Below are 20392 nucleotides of genomic sequence, written 5' to 3' on the forward strand. Positions count from 1 at the left end.
CAAAATTGGATATGTTTTGTTTTGTAGTAAGTCTGGCAAATGGAGTGTCTTTAGTCCGTCTTAAATGCAGTTGTATTACCTCTGGTTTTTAAAAGATGAGAAGACAGTTCAACACATACCAATTTCCAGAACCTGACATGAAAACAAGCTTGAAAGTAAATCTTGTTTTCCTTAGAGATGGTAGGACTAAGTACCTTCCTTACCCTGGTTCTAGATTCTATTCCCCACTGAAGGATTCCTGTAAAAACATACCCATATGTCTTTGTTGCTTTAAGGACAGAATTGTAACTCCATCCAATATGTCAGATACTTCAAACTAAAGGATAACTTGTTTAAAAGCCTTATCCTCAAAATAGTTAACTCAACACAGTTTTCAGACCCCCTCAAGTAGCTAGAAATGTTGACTCCAGTTGAACAAAGGGCAAATGACATCTAGCATTTCTCAAACTTAATGATGAAATCAATGGTTGGCGACCAGCATTTAAAAAAATAATAACTAGAACATGTGAGGGTAAATGTTATTTTCTAAACCTATTTGGTTTATTTATAACTGGTTCATGATCTTTTATCCAAAACCATCGGCACCAGACATGTTTTAAATTCAGAATTTCTCTGAGTTTAGAAAAAAGCTTTACAGTTCAATGACTACTAGGCTGAATAAAATTACTGCCACCAGTGAGGAAAGGAAAGTGCAACATTCGCAGAGGAGGATCCAGGGTGATTGTTTATCTCTAAACCAGGGTCATGGCCTCAGGTAACCGCAAACAATAAGAAAACCATGGTGAGGGAGTTGGAAGAATTATAGGAAATCTTTTCATCAACCTCCATTTTTTGCCTAATAGTGCAAATTGTTAATTCTCTTGCCATCTCTTTCCAAGCTGCAACTAAATTGAGAGCCATTTCCAGAAAGTCTTTCTGGCTGGAAACCAGAAAAGTCAAGTGACTCCCAAACCTGCCTGGACCATACATTGTTAAGGGATCCAAGCACTAGCCTAGCTTTTGGTTACTTTTGCAAGAAATTGTAGTTCCTCAGCCTTGATTTGTGGGAAGAACAGAGATCAGCCTTGCTGGGAACAGAAACCTCTCCCCACCAGGCAATAAAGAATTATTCCTTATTAACACAAGTTGGAATATGAGTAAAATAGGTAGATGGAACTTTCAATGTTCACTCCCATGACTGTAATATCCTAGCTCTGTCCTGGGCCACTCCTGACATCTGCAATTGCTTCAACTTCCTCTCCCCTTATGCCCAAATCTCCAGAGCCGCACATTTTGCTTTTTTATATAAAACAAGACATTTTAGCCTAACAGACTTAAGTACCACTTAGCTTAAAATTTGAGGGACAGCAAAAAAACTATCTATTGCACTGACCACAGACTGTCTGCAAATCTTGTTGTATGCTAAAGTTTCAAAGGGAATTGGCTTCTGAAAAAGTGGATGTTTTGTTGGAAACTAGAGATGATACAGTTGCATTGTGGGGATGTAGCACTTGCTTTTCTAGTTCACAAAACCCTATGTTTCTGAGATTCTCAAGTCATTCCTATAACCTAGGTGTCCCTGGGCATAATTGTTAAGTCATCACAGACTGCAGCACATTTATTACTTCTCTCTGCTAGAAATTCCTCTTCTAATCAAGCTCTCAGAGTTCTTACTCTTCTGATCCCTGACTGTGGAAGGGAAAGCTTTAGATTTTCAAGTTTAGAGATGAAAAACAGTGAGTTCTCTATCAGTTTGAGGCTTGTATGTTAGCTCTCCTTGGTATTAGCCCTTTACAAGTGCTAGAGAAGAGAGTGAAGCTTTAGCCAAAGGAATGAATCTCTGAATGGTGGAACTTCGGTGCAAGAGATGACTGTGAGTCCGGTGGGGGGGCGGGGGGGCGGGAGGAGGGGAGGGTTCCAATGTTCTGACAGTAACCTCCATACACCCTGTAGGAGCTGACCTGCCCCTAAACTCCCTAAGGTGTGTGTTTCTTCTAGTGCAAGCCAAACAGCCTTAACAGCTTAAGTAAATAGTAAAAAATTCATCACATAACTCTGCTTAACAAACACAACTGCGGGGCACTTGGGTGGCTCAGTTGGTTGAGCTTCTGACTTAGGTTCAGGTCATGAGCTCATGGTTCATGAGTTTAAGCCCCGTATCAGGCTCGCTGCTGTCAGTGCGGGGCCAGGTTCAGATCCTCCGTCTCCCTCTCTCTCTGCCCCTCCCCTGCTCACACTTGCTCATGCTCTCTCAAAAATAAATCTTAAAAAAAAAAAAAAAAAAAAAAAAAAAAACACCACCCTGAATACTGTTTTTACTAGTATAGCTCAAAGAAAGCCAAGTGAGGGGCGCCTGGGTGGCTCAGTCAGTTAGGCATCCGGCTTCGGCTCAGGTCATGATCTCACGGTCCATGAGTTCAAGCCCCGCGTCGGGCTCTGTGCTGACAGCTCAGAGCCTGGAGCCTGTTTCAGATTCTGTGTCTCCCTCTCTCTCTGCCCCTCCCCTGTTCATGCTCTGTCTCTCTCTGTCTCAAAAATAAATAAACGTTAAAAGAAAGGCAAGTGAGATAAGCTATAAAACCATACCCCCATCGAGTCTTAACTCAGATGCAGCTAAGTATAAAAACCAAAACTAGCCAGATGTTACATTTAGCAGATGTAAAATGCCTAAACTGATATACATGTACAGTAAACAATTTAAAGTCCCTTTGTAAGTCGAAAACTTAAAACTTCAGACTTCAGCAAGAGGTAGCCCTAGTGCATGGTTTGTGTGTCACCCTTGAGGAAGACTTTTGAGGTTTTCCCTCCTTGGATATACATGTTGTAAACAACAGAATAAGGAGTGTGTTGGGGGGGGGGGGGGGTGTTTTAAGCAAAAATCTGTGGAGGAGGAGAAACCTAGTACCTAGTTTGCTCTTAATTGGGTCCGCTTCTCGCATGAGATAGGGCTAAAGACAGTTTAAGGGAAAAGAACAAAGGTAAGATGTTTTATGAACACATAGAAATAGAATAGCGTCTTTAAAGGGGGAGACAAAGGATAGGAATGTTGATAAGAACAGAGGAATTGAGCAGGACAAAGGGATGGCACAACTGAAACCCCTTGTGAACAGGTTGAATGCAACAACAGAGCACTGGTAGTACCATTAGTAAGGAGTCTATGATGGTGGCTGTTCAATTTGATACAGCTCATTTTGCAACGGATGGAGTGAGTGGATGGCTACCACTGGGAAAGCTGGTAGATAGTTAAAATGCTGATTACACAGCCTGAGCACTGGGCTAGCGTACTTAAATGGTTTCATAATAAATTTTTAGAATGATTAGCATTTGAGTATTGGCCACATCGCTGTGAGCCTCGGGGTAATTTTAGTGTTTATTATTTCCCTATATTCGTTACCCGCCCCACCTCTACCCCACCACAAAACACCGCCTTTAAATACATCGACTTTGAAAAGTTACATTTTCAACAGTATGTGCATTGCCTAAGTACGCTGATACCCAAGCAATATGACAATTCAAGGGAATTCCCTCTTTTCTGATCCCAGGGTTTACTTTTTGAGAACTCTTCTTTCCTATGTATGTAGAGGCCAAGGAAGACCGATTCGCAGATTAGAAAAGCAACTTTTCCAGTTCTTTTCCTGAGTCACTACTCAGCCCTGTAATGTCTGCATACTTAATAGGAACGAATGTGAGGTACCGGATTTTCCGCTATCCGGTTGTCCACTTCTGTCCACGGTCTTCAGAGAAGGGTAGTTCTCGCGCTGTGGCTAAAGTGACAGCGGGAGAAGCCAACCCGACTAAAGGTAGACGGATCTCCAAGGAGGAGACCCGCTAAAGACCAGGGACCGAACCAGAGAGTAGCGAAAGGTCAGGCAGTGAAAAGAGTGCTCTTCCGAGGAAAACGAAAGCGAACCCAAGCTAACGGGAGCCACCAGGCATGTGCCCGGCGGAAGCGTGGGCGGACACACAGCACCCTCCCCGGCGTCCTCCCGTCCCGGAGCGCCCTCTCGCGTTCTCGCGCGCCCGGCCAGGGAGGCACGCCGCGCGCACTCCCTCAGCTCCCGTGGGCTGGGGGCGCGGGCGCGCGCGGGGGGCGGGGCCGGCGCGGGAGTGCGCGTGCGCGTGCGCGCGCGGGGCCGCGGGCAGGGGGGCGGGGCGGCAGAGCTCGGCGGCTGGGCCTGGAGGACAGCGGCGGCGGAGACGAGGAGCGGCAGCGGGAGCGGCGCCGAGAGGCCGTGCTGAACGCAGGCGCCAGGAAGGGGGGAGCGCAGAGGTAACGCAGGTCGGAACAGGCGGGCGGGGAGTGGACGCGGGCTCGATGGACCCCGAAGGCGAGTGGTCGAGGCCGCTCGCCCGGGGCGCCGACGCCGCTCCCAGAGTGGAGGGGGCGGGGCGCTCGGGTCCCCGGAGGTGGCGCTTTTTGTCTGCCTCTCCCGGCCGCTCCGCCCTCCCTGCCCTCTCCCCTCTCTCCTGCGACCTAGCCCCCTGCCCTTCTCGTTGACGCCTCCTCCGGGGCCCACTGGCGCGCGCGCTCCCGCCCTTGTTTTGTTTGGACTAGGGGGGAGGAGGGGTAGCTCTTCCCAGGTCCAGGGCCCTGCGTCCCAGCGCGCCTGCGCCAGCGTCCTCCCGCTGCGCTCCGATTGGCTGAGGCCTTGCGCATGCTCCCGAGGCCCGTGGCGGACCTCGCCGTCGTCCCCGCCTTCCCGTCTCCCCCTCCCCCCCCATTCCCTCAGCGGTTTTCGGAGCGGGTTCGAAAGATGCCGGCGGCGGTGACTGGCTGCGGCGGGCCCGCCCCCCGGCTTCTCCGCCCCCGCCGCCGCCATTACGGAGCTCCCAGTGGTGAGTGCGCGGAGCGCTGGTGCTCGCGGTCCGCCGATTCTAGCGTCGCGGGGGTGGCCCCTGCCCCTGGCGTGGCGTTGGCCTCGGCCGCGTGCATCTTCGAGCGCGAGCCCCGCGTTTCTAGCCGCCGGCCGCGCGTAGCCCGCGCCGCAGCTCCTCGGTGTCCGCCGCCGCTGAGCCCTCCCGTCCTCTGCCGCGCTGCCTTCATCTTGGTCCCTCGCTCCCCCCGCCTCTGCTCGGGCCCCGCACCGGCCGCTCCCTGCCTCTTTGTCTCGGCTGCGCTGTTCTCCGTGTTCCTCTCGGCGGTCTGGGAGGGCGTTTCCGTGCTGCTGCTTCTGCTGCTGCTGCTGCTGCTGCTGCGACGCGGGCCTGAGCTTTCGTTTTCCCGTCTGGCATTCCCAGAGCTTGTTACTCGCCGCACCTTAGACGGTGTGGTTTTCGTTAATAAAGTCAAGCTCGTGAATATGAGCGTTTGTCCAGAGGTGGAGGCAGGAGTGCTGAAGTGAGAGCCTCAGATCGGAATTTTGATACCGACTTGCCACTGTCTGTGACCGAGGACGAGTCACTTAACCCTTTGGGGGGAGTATTCTCTCCTGCACAGAGGACTGGACAAGGTGAACTTAACTGCCCTTTCAGCGTACAAATTACGTTGTTTATTATTGTTCCTGACTTTACATTACATTGAAAAGTGAGAATACAATTAGAAGTATCTCTAGGAATTCGCTTGGGACTTGATGGACAAGCTGTCGTGTCTTAAGAGTGAAATTAGACGTGACTGGTTTTACTTTGGAAGATGCTTTTAATTTTGTTTAATTTGGCATGGGCATAAAGCCACTGTGAGCTCTTTCAAGTTTTTATTGCTCCTCTAAAAAGTTTAGTTTAACGTGTTTCAACGTAGGAGTAACATTTTAAAGGGTTTTTTTATTATTTTTGATTTGGCTTCGTTTTTAAGCTTACTTGGACGATTGAGGGCAGAAAGTTGGAGGAAGTATCCTAAACTGTTCATAGATGAAAATCTTCAGTGTTAAGGCGTTTAGGTTGTGATTATCTTTCAAGGTGGGTCCTGTAGTGGCCATAGCTTCTGTGCCCAAGACAGATTTGTTAGGTACATAACAGATTTATTGAAATGTGAAAGTGGGAAAAAAAAAAGTTGTCAGTTAATTACCAGCATGCTTCTTGTGACATTACTGTAGTCTGAGGACAGTTAAAGACTTTAGACTGGGAACAGTTTAATATATTCTGTGCAAAGGTAGTGATTTTATAACATAATATATTGCACACATTTTTTGGTAAAACATGAAATAATACTACTTTCCCTAAAATGCATATTTTCATTTTAAGATTATTATTTTGAGAGAGCGCACACACAATCTTCAGCGGAGGGCTGGGGGCCGATAGAGGCAGAGAGAGAAAATTCCCAAGCAGGCTCCCCATGTCAGCTGAAGTCCAGAGTAGGACGCGTAACTAACTGAGCCACCCAGGTACTCCAAAAAGCATATTTTCAAGGATGTCGATAAACTGAGATACAATAAGTTCCTACTTATTTTTCTATTGCTTTCTCTTTTTTTTCAATTTTTTTTTGAGAGGGAAGTGCTTGCACAAGTGGGGGAGGGGCACAGAAGACCCAAAGCTACGCTGATAGCTGGGAGCCCCATGCAGGATTCCAACCCATGAATAAACCCTGAGGTCTTGACCTGAGCTCCACCGACTGAACCACCCAGGCACCCCTTGCCTTGTCTTAATGTAAAGAAAATAAATAAAAACTCTGAAATTCTGGATTTTATCACCTTTATTGCTTGCGTTAAATTAAAAACAGTTTAGAATTTCCTTTTACAAAAGTAGTTCTTTTTATAGTCAATCCAACATTTAAAAAAATAAAACCTAAATTGAAGACCACAGACAGACCACATAAATCACAAGTAAAATCAGATTATTTGTTTTTGACACACATAACCTAGGTGGGAAACTTTTTCGTCTGTTCATCCTTTGATTTAACAGATATTTATCGAGCACCTATTCTATGCCTGGTGTGTTCTTAGGCACCAAGCATCCAGCGGTGAACCACCTAGCTAATATCTCTGTTGGAGAATAAGCATGGCAGCCTAAAAGTCTGGTTCAGAAAGTTATTAGGTACATGGTGATGGTGAGGTAGTGTGAATGAACCATCCATGTAGTTTTGTTAGCTGTGTAATGAACATTGAACATATTAAGTAATTCATTAGCCAGCCTATTAAAGTATTAGAGGCTGAAGCTTTAAGTTCCATGACCTTTTACCAAGGAAATTCAGAGCTAAGGCAGACTTTTTTTTTTTAAAGTAAACTACACCCAACGTGGAGCTCGAACTGAGGACCCCAAGATCAAGAGTTGCATGTTCTACAGACTGAGCCGATCAGGTGCCCCTCAGACAGACTTGTTTGTTTAATGTTTATTTTTGAGAGAGAGAGACACACAATCTGAAGCAGGCTCTAGGCTCTGAGCTGTCAGCGCAGAGCCTGATGCAGAGCTCGAACCCATGAATTGTGAGATCGTGACTGGAGCCAAAAGCGGATGCCTAACCAACTGAACCACCCAGGTGCCCCAAGACAGACTTCTTAATATGTATCCCAAGTAACTGGGTTTATTTTTGAAGTGTTCTTCACATGCACTGAATATAGTAATAGGTACTTAATCACACAGTATTGTTCATTTAACTTTCTTCCCCAATACTTACCCAACACTCATTATGTTTTGGACACTGTTCTGGGTGCTGGGACTACATTGGTGAATTAAAGTCCTAGCCCTTATAGTGCTTACATTGCATTTGGAAGAGATGCATGATAAACAAGTAAATACGTATTTTGACTTTCAGTTGGTGTTAAGTGCTGAAGAAACCTGAAGCATGAGAAGGTTGGGAGGGAGGTCTTTCTGAGGGGGTGACAGTGAGCAGTAAGGTGATTGGGGTGTCTAGGAAAAAAGTGTTCTAGTTTAAGAGAACAGCAGGTGCAAACACTGAGGCAGGGAGGGATGAGCAGAGCACAGTGCCAGGGCCAAAAGAATTCTTTGTATTTGGAGTCGAGAGTAGAGTGATAGAGTGGGAGGGGAGACTAGTAAAATAATGGGGGTGGTGACAGGGAGGTTTTAAGCAGGAGGGTGTCAGGGTTTATATTTTTGGTGGATGCAGCCAGGAACATTGGCAAACCAACTTATTTATTTTCTTAAATTCCAACCTGGGCATACGTCTTATCTGGCCTAATTTAAACTCATCTTGTCCTCAGGTTAGTGGTGTCCAGTGTATTTATGGACCATGCGCTTGTTGCCCCAATTTTAGTTTCATCACCTTGGCATTAGTGACAGCTTCCTCTGTGCGCCTCCTCCCCTTTTCACCCATTTGTTTTAATTTTGAGTAATTCGTGAATATAGTTGACTGGAAAGGCTTTGACACTTTTTTCAGTAATTGTGTTTACAGGGAAAAAATTGTTTTCAAGATACCCTATGAGCAGAGATTCCTGAAGGTTTTATTGACTTGACAGTAGCATTTTCACCCTACCTAGTATTATCGTGGGTTAAGAAAGATGAATTCATTAGCAATATCACTTTACCAAGGATAACTTGATCATGATAGTTTCCTTCTGTGTAGGGTTCACATGTAAAGACAGCAGCAGATTTGCTTAGGTTTTTTTATTGTCAAGGAAAATATATTACCATGTAAGTGCTAGTTGCATGAATGAGCAGGTGTATGTATTCAGATTATTCCAAGATAGACATTTAGGCTTCACAAGACTTTGGGGTTTCTAATGAGTGTCCTGAAGGCCAGTGTGGCCCTCTTTTCCCAGATGAGAAAACAGTTTTTTATTTCTGTATTTTATAGTTCTTCAAAGTGAATTGCCATATGAGCATTTTAAGCAGTTTTTATAACAGTTGATAATTTTAAAAATATTCATGGATATTGCTAATTGACTCTTGATAGTAAGTTTCAGTGTATCTTGAATTCTTTCAACTGCATTTGTTTGCAGCTGATTGACCGTTCACAAGTCTGGCATTGCTCTTGGTGTTCCCATAAAAAGATTTTCCCTGTAGATGTGAAAGCATTCTTTATGTTTGGGGTTTTTTGTTTGTTTATTTGTTTGTTTGTTTTAATTTATCCCAGTTATTGTAGCTTGGGACTATTACCTGACAAATTGAAAACTTAAATTCCTAGACAGGGTTAGAGCTTCAAGCAGGGGTTGAATGACTGATCTACTGTTCTCTAATTCTTTGTTAATGTTCGTTAGCCTAAAGGTCTAAGCACCTAAATGATCATTTTCTTATATTTTGGAGAGATTTTTGTTATAGAATGTCACTGAGTCCCAGATGAGAGTTTTGTTTTGTTTTGTTTTGTTTTGTTTTGAGGACAGAGTATTAATGACCAGGCAAATTTGAGTGACTACATGGGTTTTATCTTTGAATATTTAATTATGTTCTTTCTTCTGTGCTAGTTTTGCTTACTTTAAAAATAACAAATAAGGTCTTGGAAGCATACTTCTGTTCTCCTAGGTGATGGTCTGAATTTGCCTGTCTGGATCTGGAGGCTGTTAGCGTATCACGTTCTTCAGGAGTATTTTTGCCCTTGTATTACTTTTATCTAAAGGAGATGAAGTTAAAGTTACAGTTAATTTTCCTGATCCTTTTGAGAACAATAACAACAAAACCCTTCTCTCTTTAGTCATTTATCTTTGAGGAAACATTTGACTAAACTATTTCTTAGTCTCCTTATTCTGTCCTTTCTAAGTTCCTAATGGTAGCAGGAGGGGAATGGGATTAGGTTCCTTATGAGCTTTCTTGTCCTTGTTGCCTTTGTTCACGTGGAAGGTGCAACAGCTGCTGTGGCTTGTGCGTTTGTCTTAGTGGCTGCTTTAATCTGGTGTATATTTTGATAGTGATTTTATCTTTCTTAATGACAACTGACCGAGTCATCTGTCAGTTAACTATAAGTTTTATAGTTAATTTTTCCCCTTTGGATGTGTATTAAATTTAGACATTTAGTTTAGTTTTGTTTCTGTTAATCTTCACACCAGGTCTTTTCTGTGCTTTAGGTTGACTCTTCACCACACTGAAACCATTAGGAAAAATCCTTGTGGTTAACAGCAGAGGCTTCAGAGTGTAACCTGTACTCGGGCCTAGAAATTATTTTAAATGGCGACTGATACGTCTCAAGGTGAACTCGTCCATCCTAAGGCACTCCCACTTATAGTAGGAGCTCAGCTGATCCACGCGGACAAGTTAGGTGAGGTAGGGGCTGACACATTCTTGAAGCTCACTCTTGGATCAGTCCCTGACTTCAGACCCTGCTGGGTCTTTCTTGGTACATGTTCCTTTCCTTTCCTTTGGGGAGTCTGGGTTGTGAATCTGAAAAAATCAAAGAGATAAAAAATTCTTTTCATCTTCCCTTTCCCCTCAAGTTCCTCAGAAAACCTCCAACCTTTTAAATTTATTCCAAATCAAGTATATTACCAGTTTCCATTTGAAATTCTAGCTAAAATAAAATACTTTGAAAAGTACTTCTTAAACACCATGGTTCACTTCAAAAAAACTTGTTAAAAGTAATTTGCATCAGATCCTGGAGTCGACTTGAAGAATTCTCCTACATCTTCTGACACCCAGTTAGGTTCTTGAGAAAAAGAGAAAAAGAAAATCTTTCTCATGCATGTGTGATTATGGCTGTCTCTTTTCTCAGAAGGTGGAAGATAGCACCATGCCGATTCGTCGAACTGTGAATTCTACACGAGAAACTCCTCCCAAAAGCAAGCTTGCTGAAGGGGAGGAAGAAAAGCCAGGTAAAGTAAAGCAGGAGACAACTTGAAATGGCAGAAGTTTCTACTCCAATTCAGAGTATCCTGTGAATTCCTTTGAACTTAATTGTTTTTTCATGGCTGTTTTGGGGAAACACTGAAAGAGAGAAGTTGTACCTATTGATATGTCATTTCCAGACCAAAGTGAGCAAAGGAAGAATTTCATCTTGTCTCTAAAGATTTTTAGAAGGTGTAAACTTCATGTTCTTGGAATGAAAAACAGAAAATGGTTGGCGAGAACAGGAACAGTTGAAGAGTAGCTTCTGGGCATACGGTGTCTTGGGGTTGAAGGCTGTGGACGAATGGGGGACTTGGGACTTCCAGACGGGCAGTACAAGATCCCTCAGAAATTATCACAAGGCCTTAAGGGAGCAAAGGGGCAATCAGAGCATTGGTTTATATTTGGTATTGGTGGAGAGAAGATTGGCTAGACATAGGTAGAAACATAATGAGTCAAGAGAAATGTAAAACCATCAGCCTGGGTAATCGTGCTCCTTTATGGCATCTTTAATCACCTCTTTCCTTTTCCTTGTTTTTCATTTTCTTCTTGTGACTTTTTTCTTTCTTTTCCTTTTCTCTTTTTCTCCCTTGCTTTTTATCTCAGGTTTGCCAGGGATGAGCACCATCCTGTCGTGGCTATTAGAACTAAATATCTGTTTACCAGCACAGGTTAGGAATAAGGCACTCTTGTTGCCTTTATCCCTTGGTGCGGCAGGAATATACTTTTTTCCAGTGGAACCTGGATTTTGTCTCAAAATACTCAGATGAATACTGTAAGCAATTTGGGTATAATTGCTTATTTAGGAGACATGGGAATCAGCATATTGAAAAAAATGAGAGGGAGGCGCCTGGGTGGTTCACTTGGTTGAGCTCCAACTCTTGTTTTAGGCCCAGGTCATGATTCCAGGATCATGGGATCAAGCCCTGAATTGGCCTCTGTGCGGAGCATGGAGCCTGCTTAAGATTCTCTCTCTCCCTCTGCCGCTCTTCCCCTGCTCACACATTCTCTCTCTTTTCTCCCAAATAAAATTAAAAAATGAGAGGTGCTGGTGAGTTGAAGTTTGGTTATTTTGTCCAGCACTGAGTTAAGCCACTTGATGGCCTGCCTTAAACCACATTTGATTAACAGGTAAAGCCACTAAATCATTAATGACCTCAGTTTTCAGAATACAAGCCAGAGAGTTCAGGTATTGGAAAAGTCAGCCAAGAATTCAGAAGGGATCAGTAAGTCGCTTGACGAGTTCTGTGTTTTATCTTTTCCCACTATGGTATTAATGTATATAAAAATACATACTTGCATTTTGGAGACAGACACAATAGTTTAATGAGTTGGAAGCAGTGTCTTATACATACTACATACTCAGTGCCTGTTGAGTGACTGTACATTTATTAATCCATCAACTATTAAGCAATTATTCTTGAGAAGAGAAAATAATATGAAATTGAATTTATAATTCTACTCTTAGAGGAAAACCCAGTAAGTGGTTCTTTTCATCCTTTTTAGAATAAGACCATGTATAAATAAACATAATGACTAATAGAAAGTCCTTACCCATGAAGCCAATTAAATCAAATTAGTGGGCCAAGGGGCAGTAAGAGACATATATGTGATTTAAAAAATTATCTGAATTACCTGATGCCATTGTTAGAATGAAGTTCTAGCTTTAATATTTTGTAAAATAGTTCTAGAAGCAGCAGCAGGAGAGGCTGAAGGAGGATGGGAATCACCCACATGGTACAAGTACAGGTATTCCCTAAAGCATTTTATAGAATCCCCATGATAACTCTGTGAGGTAAGATTACTAAGGCTTGGAGATGTCAAAGAACTTGCCATAAGATATGAAGCTAGAAAATTATAAGGACTGAACTTTTGAATCCAGGTATGTTTGACTCTAAAACCTCAATTTTGGCTAAACATATGGGAGGATTTTCAATCTTCTATGCATGTCTCATTGAAGAGCATAATGCAGGATGAGATCAACAAATGACAGTTGACTGTCCTGAAATTCAGGGTTTAGAATTTTAATTTGTTGAAAATTAGAAATTCCTTTAGAATTGTATATATGTAGTTTGGTTATAAGAAGTAAGTGGCATGGTTTTGTTCTTTTTTAAAAAAAATGTTTATTTTTGAGAGAGAGAGATTGCTTGCACATGCAAGCAGGAAAGGGACAGAGAGGGAGACAGAGGATCTTGAGGGGGCTCTGTGCTGACAGCACAGGACTCAAACCCATGAGCTACAAGATCATGACCTGAGCCAAAGTCAGATGCTTAACCCACTGAGCCACCCAGGCGCCCCGGCATTTTTTTATTCTTTAGGATTTTTCATCATTATGATAATAATTTGTTCACATAATTTAAATGACCAAACTCTTCAAGCATATACTTTTATTTTTTGCCTATGTGTTGCCATTGGAGAGTCCTTTCTTTGAAGTCCCTATTTAATCATATCTGGGGCTCTGTATTCTGTAGTACTGCTCAAAGAGGCTTGCTGAGAAAAGACACAAACAAGCCGCTGCAGACCTCAGTATTCCCCCCCCACGTTTCTGCTCTTGCCCCAGTCTTTTCACTTGGAAAATAGGTGTTAACTTTCTATTACTTATTCCCTTACTAAGATTCATCTGTTAAATTATGAAATAGCTAATGTCTTAATTATGAATCTCATTAATATTGCAGAGGAGAACAGGCAAGAGGTTTGATTCAGGGTAAAATGAGTTTCTCTTTCTGTGTAATTCCCTGGTCCATCTCCTTTTTTCACATAGTGGTCTGGATAAACAACCTTTGAACAGGCAGTTAGAGCTACATAAGGAAGGAAAGAACACTGCAACTGATAGACATTTATTCGTTTTAAAGTCTGTCAATTGGAACATTTGGCTTCTCTGTTTAATAATATAGCCTTTTACCCTTTTATTGACTCAGGCTCTAATCTATCTATTTGATGCCATTCTGCACACCTGATTTTTTAGAACCAGATATAAGTTCAGAGGAATCTGTCTCCACTGTAGAAGAACAAGAGAATGAAACTCCACCTGCTACATCTAGTGAGACAGAGCAGCCAAAGGGAGAACCTGAGAACGAAGAGAAGGAAGAGAACAAGTCTTCTGAGGAAACCAAAAAGGAGTAAGGAGTTATGCCTTCTTGCTATTTAAAATTGAAGACTGTGTAAAAGGACTGTAGATCAGATTGTTTTAAAGGATTGTATCATTGGTTTATGCTAGATGTTTGCTACTTACTTGGATTTACTTTTTAGAATTACTGTTTGAAATAGGTTTATTATATAGTTCTATGGCCTATTAGAGCTTGTAGCTCTTATAACAATGGTTTGAATAACCCAAAATTCATTGCTTTTGCCTTTGAAACTTTTTTTGTGTGTACTTAGGATTCATTGTGGGAGTGTCTCATATTTTAATCATTGACATAATTTCAATAAGAAATGAAACATGACTCTAAAAATCTGACCTGGGAAACACTTGACCATTTTATTCCTACCTATACCTTTGCGAGTTGTTTTTATATGTTTATGTTAGAAAACATTAATCTGTATCAGCCATTGCCAGAGTCACCTAAAAATGTGTACATTTGGACGGTGACTTTGAGAATCTGAAAGCAAAATTTGCTACTGATAATCTGTACAGCATGGTGGAAATTCTTTGTTAATTTGAAGAGGGTTTTTTTGTTTGTTTGTTTGTTTTGCAGGATAATTGGTTGCATTCTTCTCGTAATTGGTCAGAACAGTTAGGAATTACATTTAAAATAAAAGAGTAACTCAGTAATAACTATACCTTCTAGGTGTAATCCTCAAGGAATCCTTTATCCCAGCTTTATAGGTTTAAGTTCTGTGGAATTTTTAGCAGCTACCCTATATTTTAGTTGCATGGGGTACTGTTATGATTATTTAGAATACATTTGTATAATGCTTTATGGCTCACAAAATTGTTTTTATGAACATAATCTCATAATTCTTGCAACAACCTTATAAAATGTTTTATATTACTATTTTATAGCTGAGGAAGCTGAGATTCAGGTCAGTTGGCCAAAGTCTTATAGCTAGGAAATGTTAGAGCAAAAACTCAAACCCAGGTCTTCTGACTTCAGAGCTTGAGTTCTTTTCACTGTGCTAAATTACACCTGTTGTAGTTATTAGAATACATTTTAAAATTCTCATTTCTTTCATGTGCTGGTCCTTCATACCAGTGCTAATTTATATGACTTCTCTCCCCTATACCTAAGAGAAAACACCTTTTTGGTTCATTTACAGTATCCAATTTTTAAAAAAGGTTTTATTTTGTAAAACTTTGCTTATTTTATATATCACTTTAGTGTGGAAGTAAATTAAAACATTAATTTTTATCCCTCTCTTGTCTATTCTTCTTTCTGACTTTATACCTCTTTCTGGAGAGTTTACCTTGCATAATAACAATTCTTTGTTTTAAAGTGAGAAAGATCAGTCTAAAGAAAAGGAGAAGAAAGTGAAAAAAACAATACCTTCCTGGGCTACCCTTTCTGCCAGCCAGCTAGCCAGGGCCCAGAAACAAACACCGATGGCTTCCTCCCCACGTCCCAAGATGGATGCAATCCTAACTGAGGCCATTAAGGCAAGTTTTTATTACAAGCAGTTCATCTTAGATTTATTCTGTTTGTCTTTTGGTTATTTGAAAATGGCATATTCCTGTCCAGACATCAGAAATCTTGCTGTTTCCTAAAAGATACTGAAGTAGAAGAAAGCCATTGTGAAGTTCATGTGTTTTTTTGTTTTTGTTTTTGTTTTTTTATTTTTTAAGAAAATCACATTTGGTGAGCACTGTTAATTTTTTAAATTCAAATTTACTATAGCAAGTATTTTTAATTTTAGATTTTTTTTTTTTTTTTACACTCATTTTATTGGTTAAGTATAGTATTTCTTTGAAGGCTGAACCTGTTAATTTATTCAACAAACATTTAAGGACTAACTAAAACTTCTCTGTGTCAGATAATCCTGCTAGGGATATAACAGAGAATAAAACAGGGTCATCTTTGCCTTTATGACGTCTGATTGTGACTGAGAGTAACGGAATAGCATAGAGGATTTTATCTTAAAAAGATACGCTATCTTAAAAAAAATTTTTTTTAAACGTTTATTTATTTTTGACAGAGAGAGTGCAAGCAGGGGAGGGCCAGAGAGAGAGGGAGACACCAAATCCTAAGCAAGCTCCAGGCTCCTAGCTATCAGCACAGAACCTGACATGGGGCTCAGACTCACAAACCATGAGATCATGACCTGAGCCGAAGTTGGACGTTTAACTGACTGAGCCACCCAGGCGCCCCAAAAAAGATTTACTATCTTTAGGTTCATTTTTCAAATTTGAGTGTCTAATACTGGTAGTGGTTAGCTTTCCTACCTGAGCTATAAGAAACCTTCTTAGAAACCTTACTACTTTGTTTCATCACCAAAAATTCTCCTCCTTTATGACTTTTCTATAATCCATTGACTTCTATTAGCTTAAGGGTCCTCATGTAGGTTTCTTAATTTTAATTTTTAAGGGCATCTTTTTTTTTTTTTTTTTGGGGGGGGGGTCTGTTTATTTTAGGACACCTAGGTGGTGCAGTTAAACATCTTGACTCTTGACTTCGGCTCAAGTCATGATCTCACGGTTTATGAGTTGGAGCCCCGCATCCCTGCTTGGGATTCTGTCTTTCCTCTCTGCCACGCGTGCACACAAGTGGGGGAGGGGCAGAGAGGGTGGGAGAGAGAAAATCCCAAGCAGTCTCCATATTCTCAGCGCAGAGCCCATCCTGTGGCTTGATCCCACAAACCGTGAGACCATGACCTGAGCCAAAATCAACGTTCAACCTACTGAGCCACGCAGGCCCCTTGATTTTTAAGGTTATCTTCTAATCTGACCTTGCCTTTTTTGTGTAAGTTTTTCTGGTTACTTTTGCCATGTTAATTCACATGATGAGATGATAAGAGAAGCTAAGATAGGAGCCAAAGACACCCTCATTTTAGGGACCTTGTTGCTAGGATCTGAGTCAGAGTTGGGGAAAGGGGGATAAAAACCAATTTAATCAAGGATGGTATACATAGGAAGGGGCAGCCTAGTGGTCATTCTCAGAATTTGAGAAGACAGCACTGACATATAAACTGGAAAAGAGTTTGTCTTTAGACCTCTCCCTGCATTCTTTTTTTTTTTTTTTTTTTCCTCCCTGTATTCTTTTAAGAGTGCTCTCAACTCCTTGAAACTTTCTTGGTCTAGATAGCTTGACTATGGTGAGATCTCATTTCTTTGTATAGCTTTTCATCAAGGTTTTCACTTCATAACCACTCAGCCTAAGTTTAGAGAAGCAGGGTCACAGTGAGGTTGGAGAAGGACTAAAATTTTAAATAGTGAAACAAAAAAATTAGAACAGTATAAATTAGGTCCAAAGAATAGTTTGAATCTGATTGTGCATATTTGTACAAATGAGGGGTGGGTGGGTGTGTGTTCCATGCAGGGTAACAAATCATGATTTCAGACTACCAGAACCATTTTGTGAATCAAACAGGAGTCCTGATGTCTGCTTCCATCTCATTGTCAGTTTGGTGGAGCATGGAATTGTTTTAGCATTAGAGGGTTCTTTTCCGTTTGATTTTCTTTGTATTTTAAGATCAGGAGTAAACATCAGTGGTTTTAATAGGTCAGAAACATTTACTTGAAATAGGTGAACCATATTAACCCAACTTGTTTTATGTTCTGTAGTCTTTTCTGCTCCATCTGCCTGTGAATTTTTTTCTTTATTGTCAAAGTATATAAAATAAAATTCAACCAAGTGTTTTATCCAACGAGAATGAGTGAGTTCTCCATTCAGTTTATAGAGAAAGACAACACAGAATTGGTGAACTAGCCCATTAGGTAAATAACAGATGCTGCTTATGTATGCTTCAAAATGTAAAGCACTTGAAAAAAATTTGCCACCTTCATGACTTAATGACCTACTTGAGTCTTCCTTGGGCATTAATCAAATAGAATATAGTTAAATTGGATGGAAATGGAAGAGAACATTTTAAATTGCAATTGAATGCCCTCATTGTTACCCAAAACTCTCCTTAAGATTTTGCCATTTATAAAACCAGTTTTATGCCATTTATTCAGATTATCTTTGTTTATCTTCTCTGCTGACATTTGCATAAAGCCTAGAGAGAAACATTGGTCCTGGTGTGCTAAAGCTCATTCCATAAAATGAGCCAGATCTGTAATCCTGCAAGTAATAGAAATGTTCTTTTTTTTTTTTTTTTCATTTTAATGCTAAAGATCTGTCTTCTAAATACAAAATAGAATTAAAATGGAAAGAGCTTCTTCCTTGACACACAGAATGTTGTTCTTCACATGTTGTGTCTTCTCTTTGCCTGGTTTGAACTAAAGTAAAATTGTTGCAGAAATATTGTAATTCTGTATTTCTCCACAGCCATGATGAACTGAAGTTACCTGAAATACTACTCATTCTTCCGTGCCATTTTTATCATTCATTATCAAGTTCATCTCCAAAATAGTTTATTTTGAAAACATGTGTCAGATTCTCTGTCTAATGAAAACAGCTAGTGTGAAGTAATATGCGTGTTTCGGTAAATCTGTTTTCTAGGCATGCTTCCAGAAGAGTGGTGCATCAGTGGTTGCTATTCGGAAATACATTATCCATAAGTACCCTTCTCTGGAGCTGGAGAGAAGGGGCTACCTCCTTAAACAAGCACTAAAAAGAGAATTAAATAGAGGTGTCATCAAACAGGTATTAAACAATTGTTGAGGATAAGATCATTTCAACATGTAATAGCTGTAAGTCCATAATAACATTTAGGCTTTTTGTCTTTTTTTTTTTTTTTTTGTAAAAATATAAATTAACATTATGATGAAATGTTTAAGCATGGCCTAGTTTTATTATTTGAGACTAGGTTTCAAATCACTGGTGCCAGTTACCTTTAATAAGTTAACTGTTCTGGAGAGCAGAAGCAATATGATAGCATAATTGTTTTCTAGTGCTGCTTGTACTTCTAATTGGATTTTCTTTGGGGGCCCCTTGTGCTTGAGATCATGTACTGAAGATGAGAGGTGGGGTTAAGGAATTCTTTTATTGCAGCAGCAAAAAAGAATTGCTCTCGTCTTGCATTTGTTAGTTTTAAAGCCTACCTTATGACTAGACTTGTTACCATTATAAATTTGTAAATAGGTTCATCTTAACAGTGTCTAAAATTATTGAAGCTTGTTAGGAGCATTAGAGAAGCCTGAGTAAATTGAGACTAGTACTAAAACCAGTATTGATTTCAGGCATAAATCTATGTTATTTTGCCTAGTACATTAAACATTGCTTAGAAACCTAAAAATTTTAAGTTGGAATGGAGTGTATCTTACCTAAATTTTCTTCAAAGGTTCAGAGGGATGAAGTAATTACCACAATGCCATGGTAGTGGCAAAAATAGTTCAAAGGACCTAGTTCACTGCATTCTGAGAGTCCCGTTGCCTTTCTTCCATACCTTTCTGCACAATCTGATGAACACAGAATTCTGTGCCGTTCAGGCATTTAAATTCTGCTTAGGAACTTTCAACAAGTACTTCACTCCACAAATACAAATTGTTCCTGTGTGCCAGGTGCTTGGGGGCCCATCAGTGAGTAAAGCAGATTTCTGCCGTGGAGCTTACATTATAGTTTCCTCAAAATGTTGTATAACTGATGTTTATATGGCCTTTATAATGGTCTCTGACTGAAAGGTATTATCTAACCAGTGTAATTAGAGCCAAAGATCTGTCCTCAATCATAGTGTATGTCAGCATAATTGATGAGCTGGCTTCGTGTTTTTCTTTACGAAATATAGTTTATGACCTATTCTTGCCTCGTAGGCTGAACCTCATTTTGATGCTTAAACAACACTTTACAGGCTGAAAGTATTTCAGCTTGATTGCTATGTTCAAGGTAGCATAAATAAAGCTAAGGTGTGGAGGACTCTGGTTAGTGTGAATCAGCTTTAAAGTTTTGTGAAAGTGCTTTGTAAACTGTGGAAACACGTGGTAAGACTTACACATACCGTCATATGCAGTGGCTGTGAGTTAGATAACCGTCACAGGTGCAGTAATAATGGCTCATGGGTGGTCTGGGAAGCACTATAGTTTGAGATCAGCGGCCCATAAACTTTTGCCAGGGAGCAGTCTTCCTTTCAAGATAGAGATTTTCTCATTTTCCCCAAGAGATTATACCTTCTTTCATGCGGGGTGGATAGCTAATATACTGTTAACCTGGTATCACAATAGCATTCTTCCCCAGGTTCGTAGACGAGGGAACAAAAGCTCAGAGGCTTTATGGGGTTGTCTAATATTGAATGGCTAGATGGTACCATAAATGGGATTCAGTCCTAAGTCTTTTGATTCATCCATTGTTCTTTTTTCTCTGAAGAGTTGAACAACATTTTACATTAGTTCTTGTATCATCATGCCCTGTACTTTGCTTAGTCTCATAAAGTTATAAATATTAATACCAGGATAATTTAAAATAAAAATATTGGTTATTGCAACTAAAATTAATTTACCATAGGTAAAAGGAAAAGGTGCTTCTGGGAGTTTTATTGTGGTCCAAAAATCAAGAAAAACACCTCAGAAATCCAGAAACAGAAAGGTAAGTCTAAACCACAGTTTGAACACTCTAAAACTACATCTCCTAAAATGACATTTATTGAGTGGTCACTGTGTGCCAGGCACTATGCAAAGTGTAGCCTTACTATTAAGGCCTGAAGAGGTTGTAAGTAATTTGCTCATTATCGCCCAGCTGGTGAG

The 20392-nt window shown here is 40.8% G+C and overlaps 1 protein-coding gene across 8 annotated transcripts in view; it reads left to right on the forward strand.

Annotated features, from left to right (window-relative positions):
- Positions 1–4162: 4162 nt before the first annotated feature.
- The window catches only part of HP1BP3 (heterochromatin protein 1 binding protein 3), a 38716-nt gene continuing 22486 nt past the window's right edge, over positions 4163–20392 (forward strand). For 2 of the 8 annotated variants that reach the window (XM_049617907.1, XM_049617915.1), the window contains exons 1-6: positions 4166–4249; positions 10508–10607; positions 13586–13739; positions 15055–15214; positions 18216–18359; positions 20154–20234. In XM_049617907.1, coding sequence (XP_049473864.1) covers positions 10526–10607; positions 13586–13739; positions 15055–15214; positions 18216–18359; positions 20154–20234 — 621 coding nt within the window. In that variant the 5' untranslated portion in view covers positions 4166–4249; positions 10508–10525. Of the gene's footprint in view, positions 4250–4729; positions 4816–5159; positions 5430–9866; positions 10063–10507; positions 10608–13585; positions 13740–15054; positions 15215–18215; positions 18360–20153; positions 20235–20392 lie in introns of those variants that run through there. The other 6 variants (XM_049617908.1, XM_049617911.1, XM_049617910.1 and 3 more) reach the window with 6 other exon arrangements.

The sequence above is a fragment of the Panthera uncia genome, assembly GCF_023721935.1.
Source record: "Panthera uncia isolate 11264 chromosome C1 unlocalized genomic scaffold, Puncia_PCG_1.0 HiC_scaffold_4, whole genome shotgun sequence".
NCBI lineage: Eukaryota > Metazoa > Chordata > Mammalia > Carnivora > Felidae > Panthera > Panthera uncia.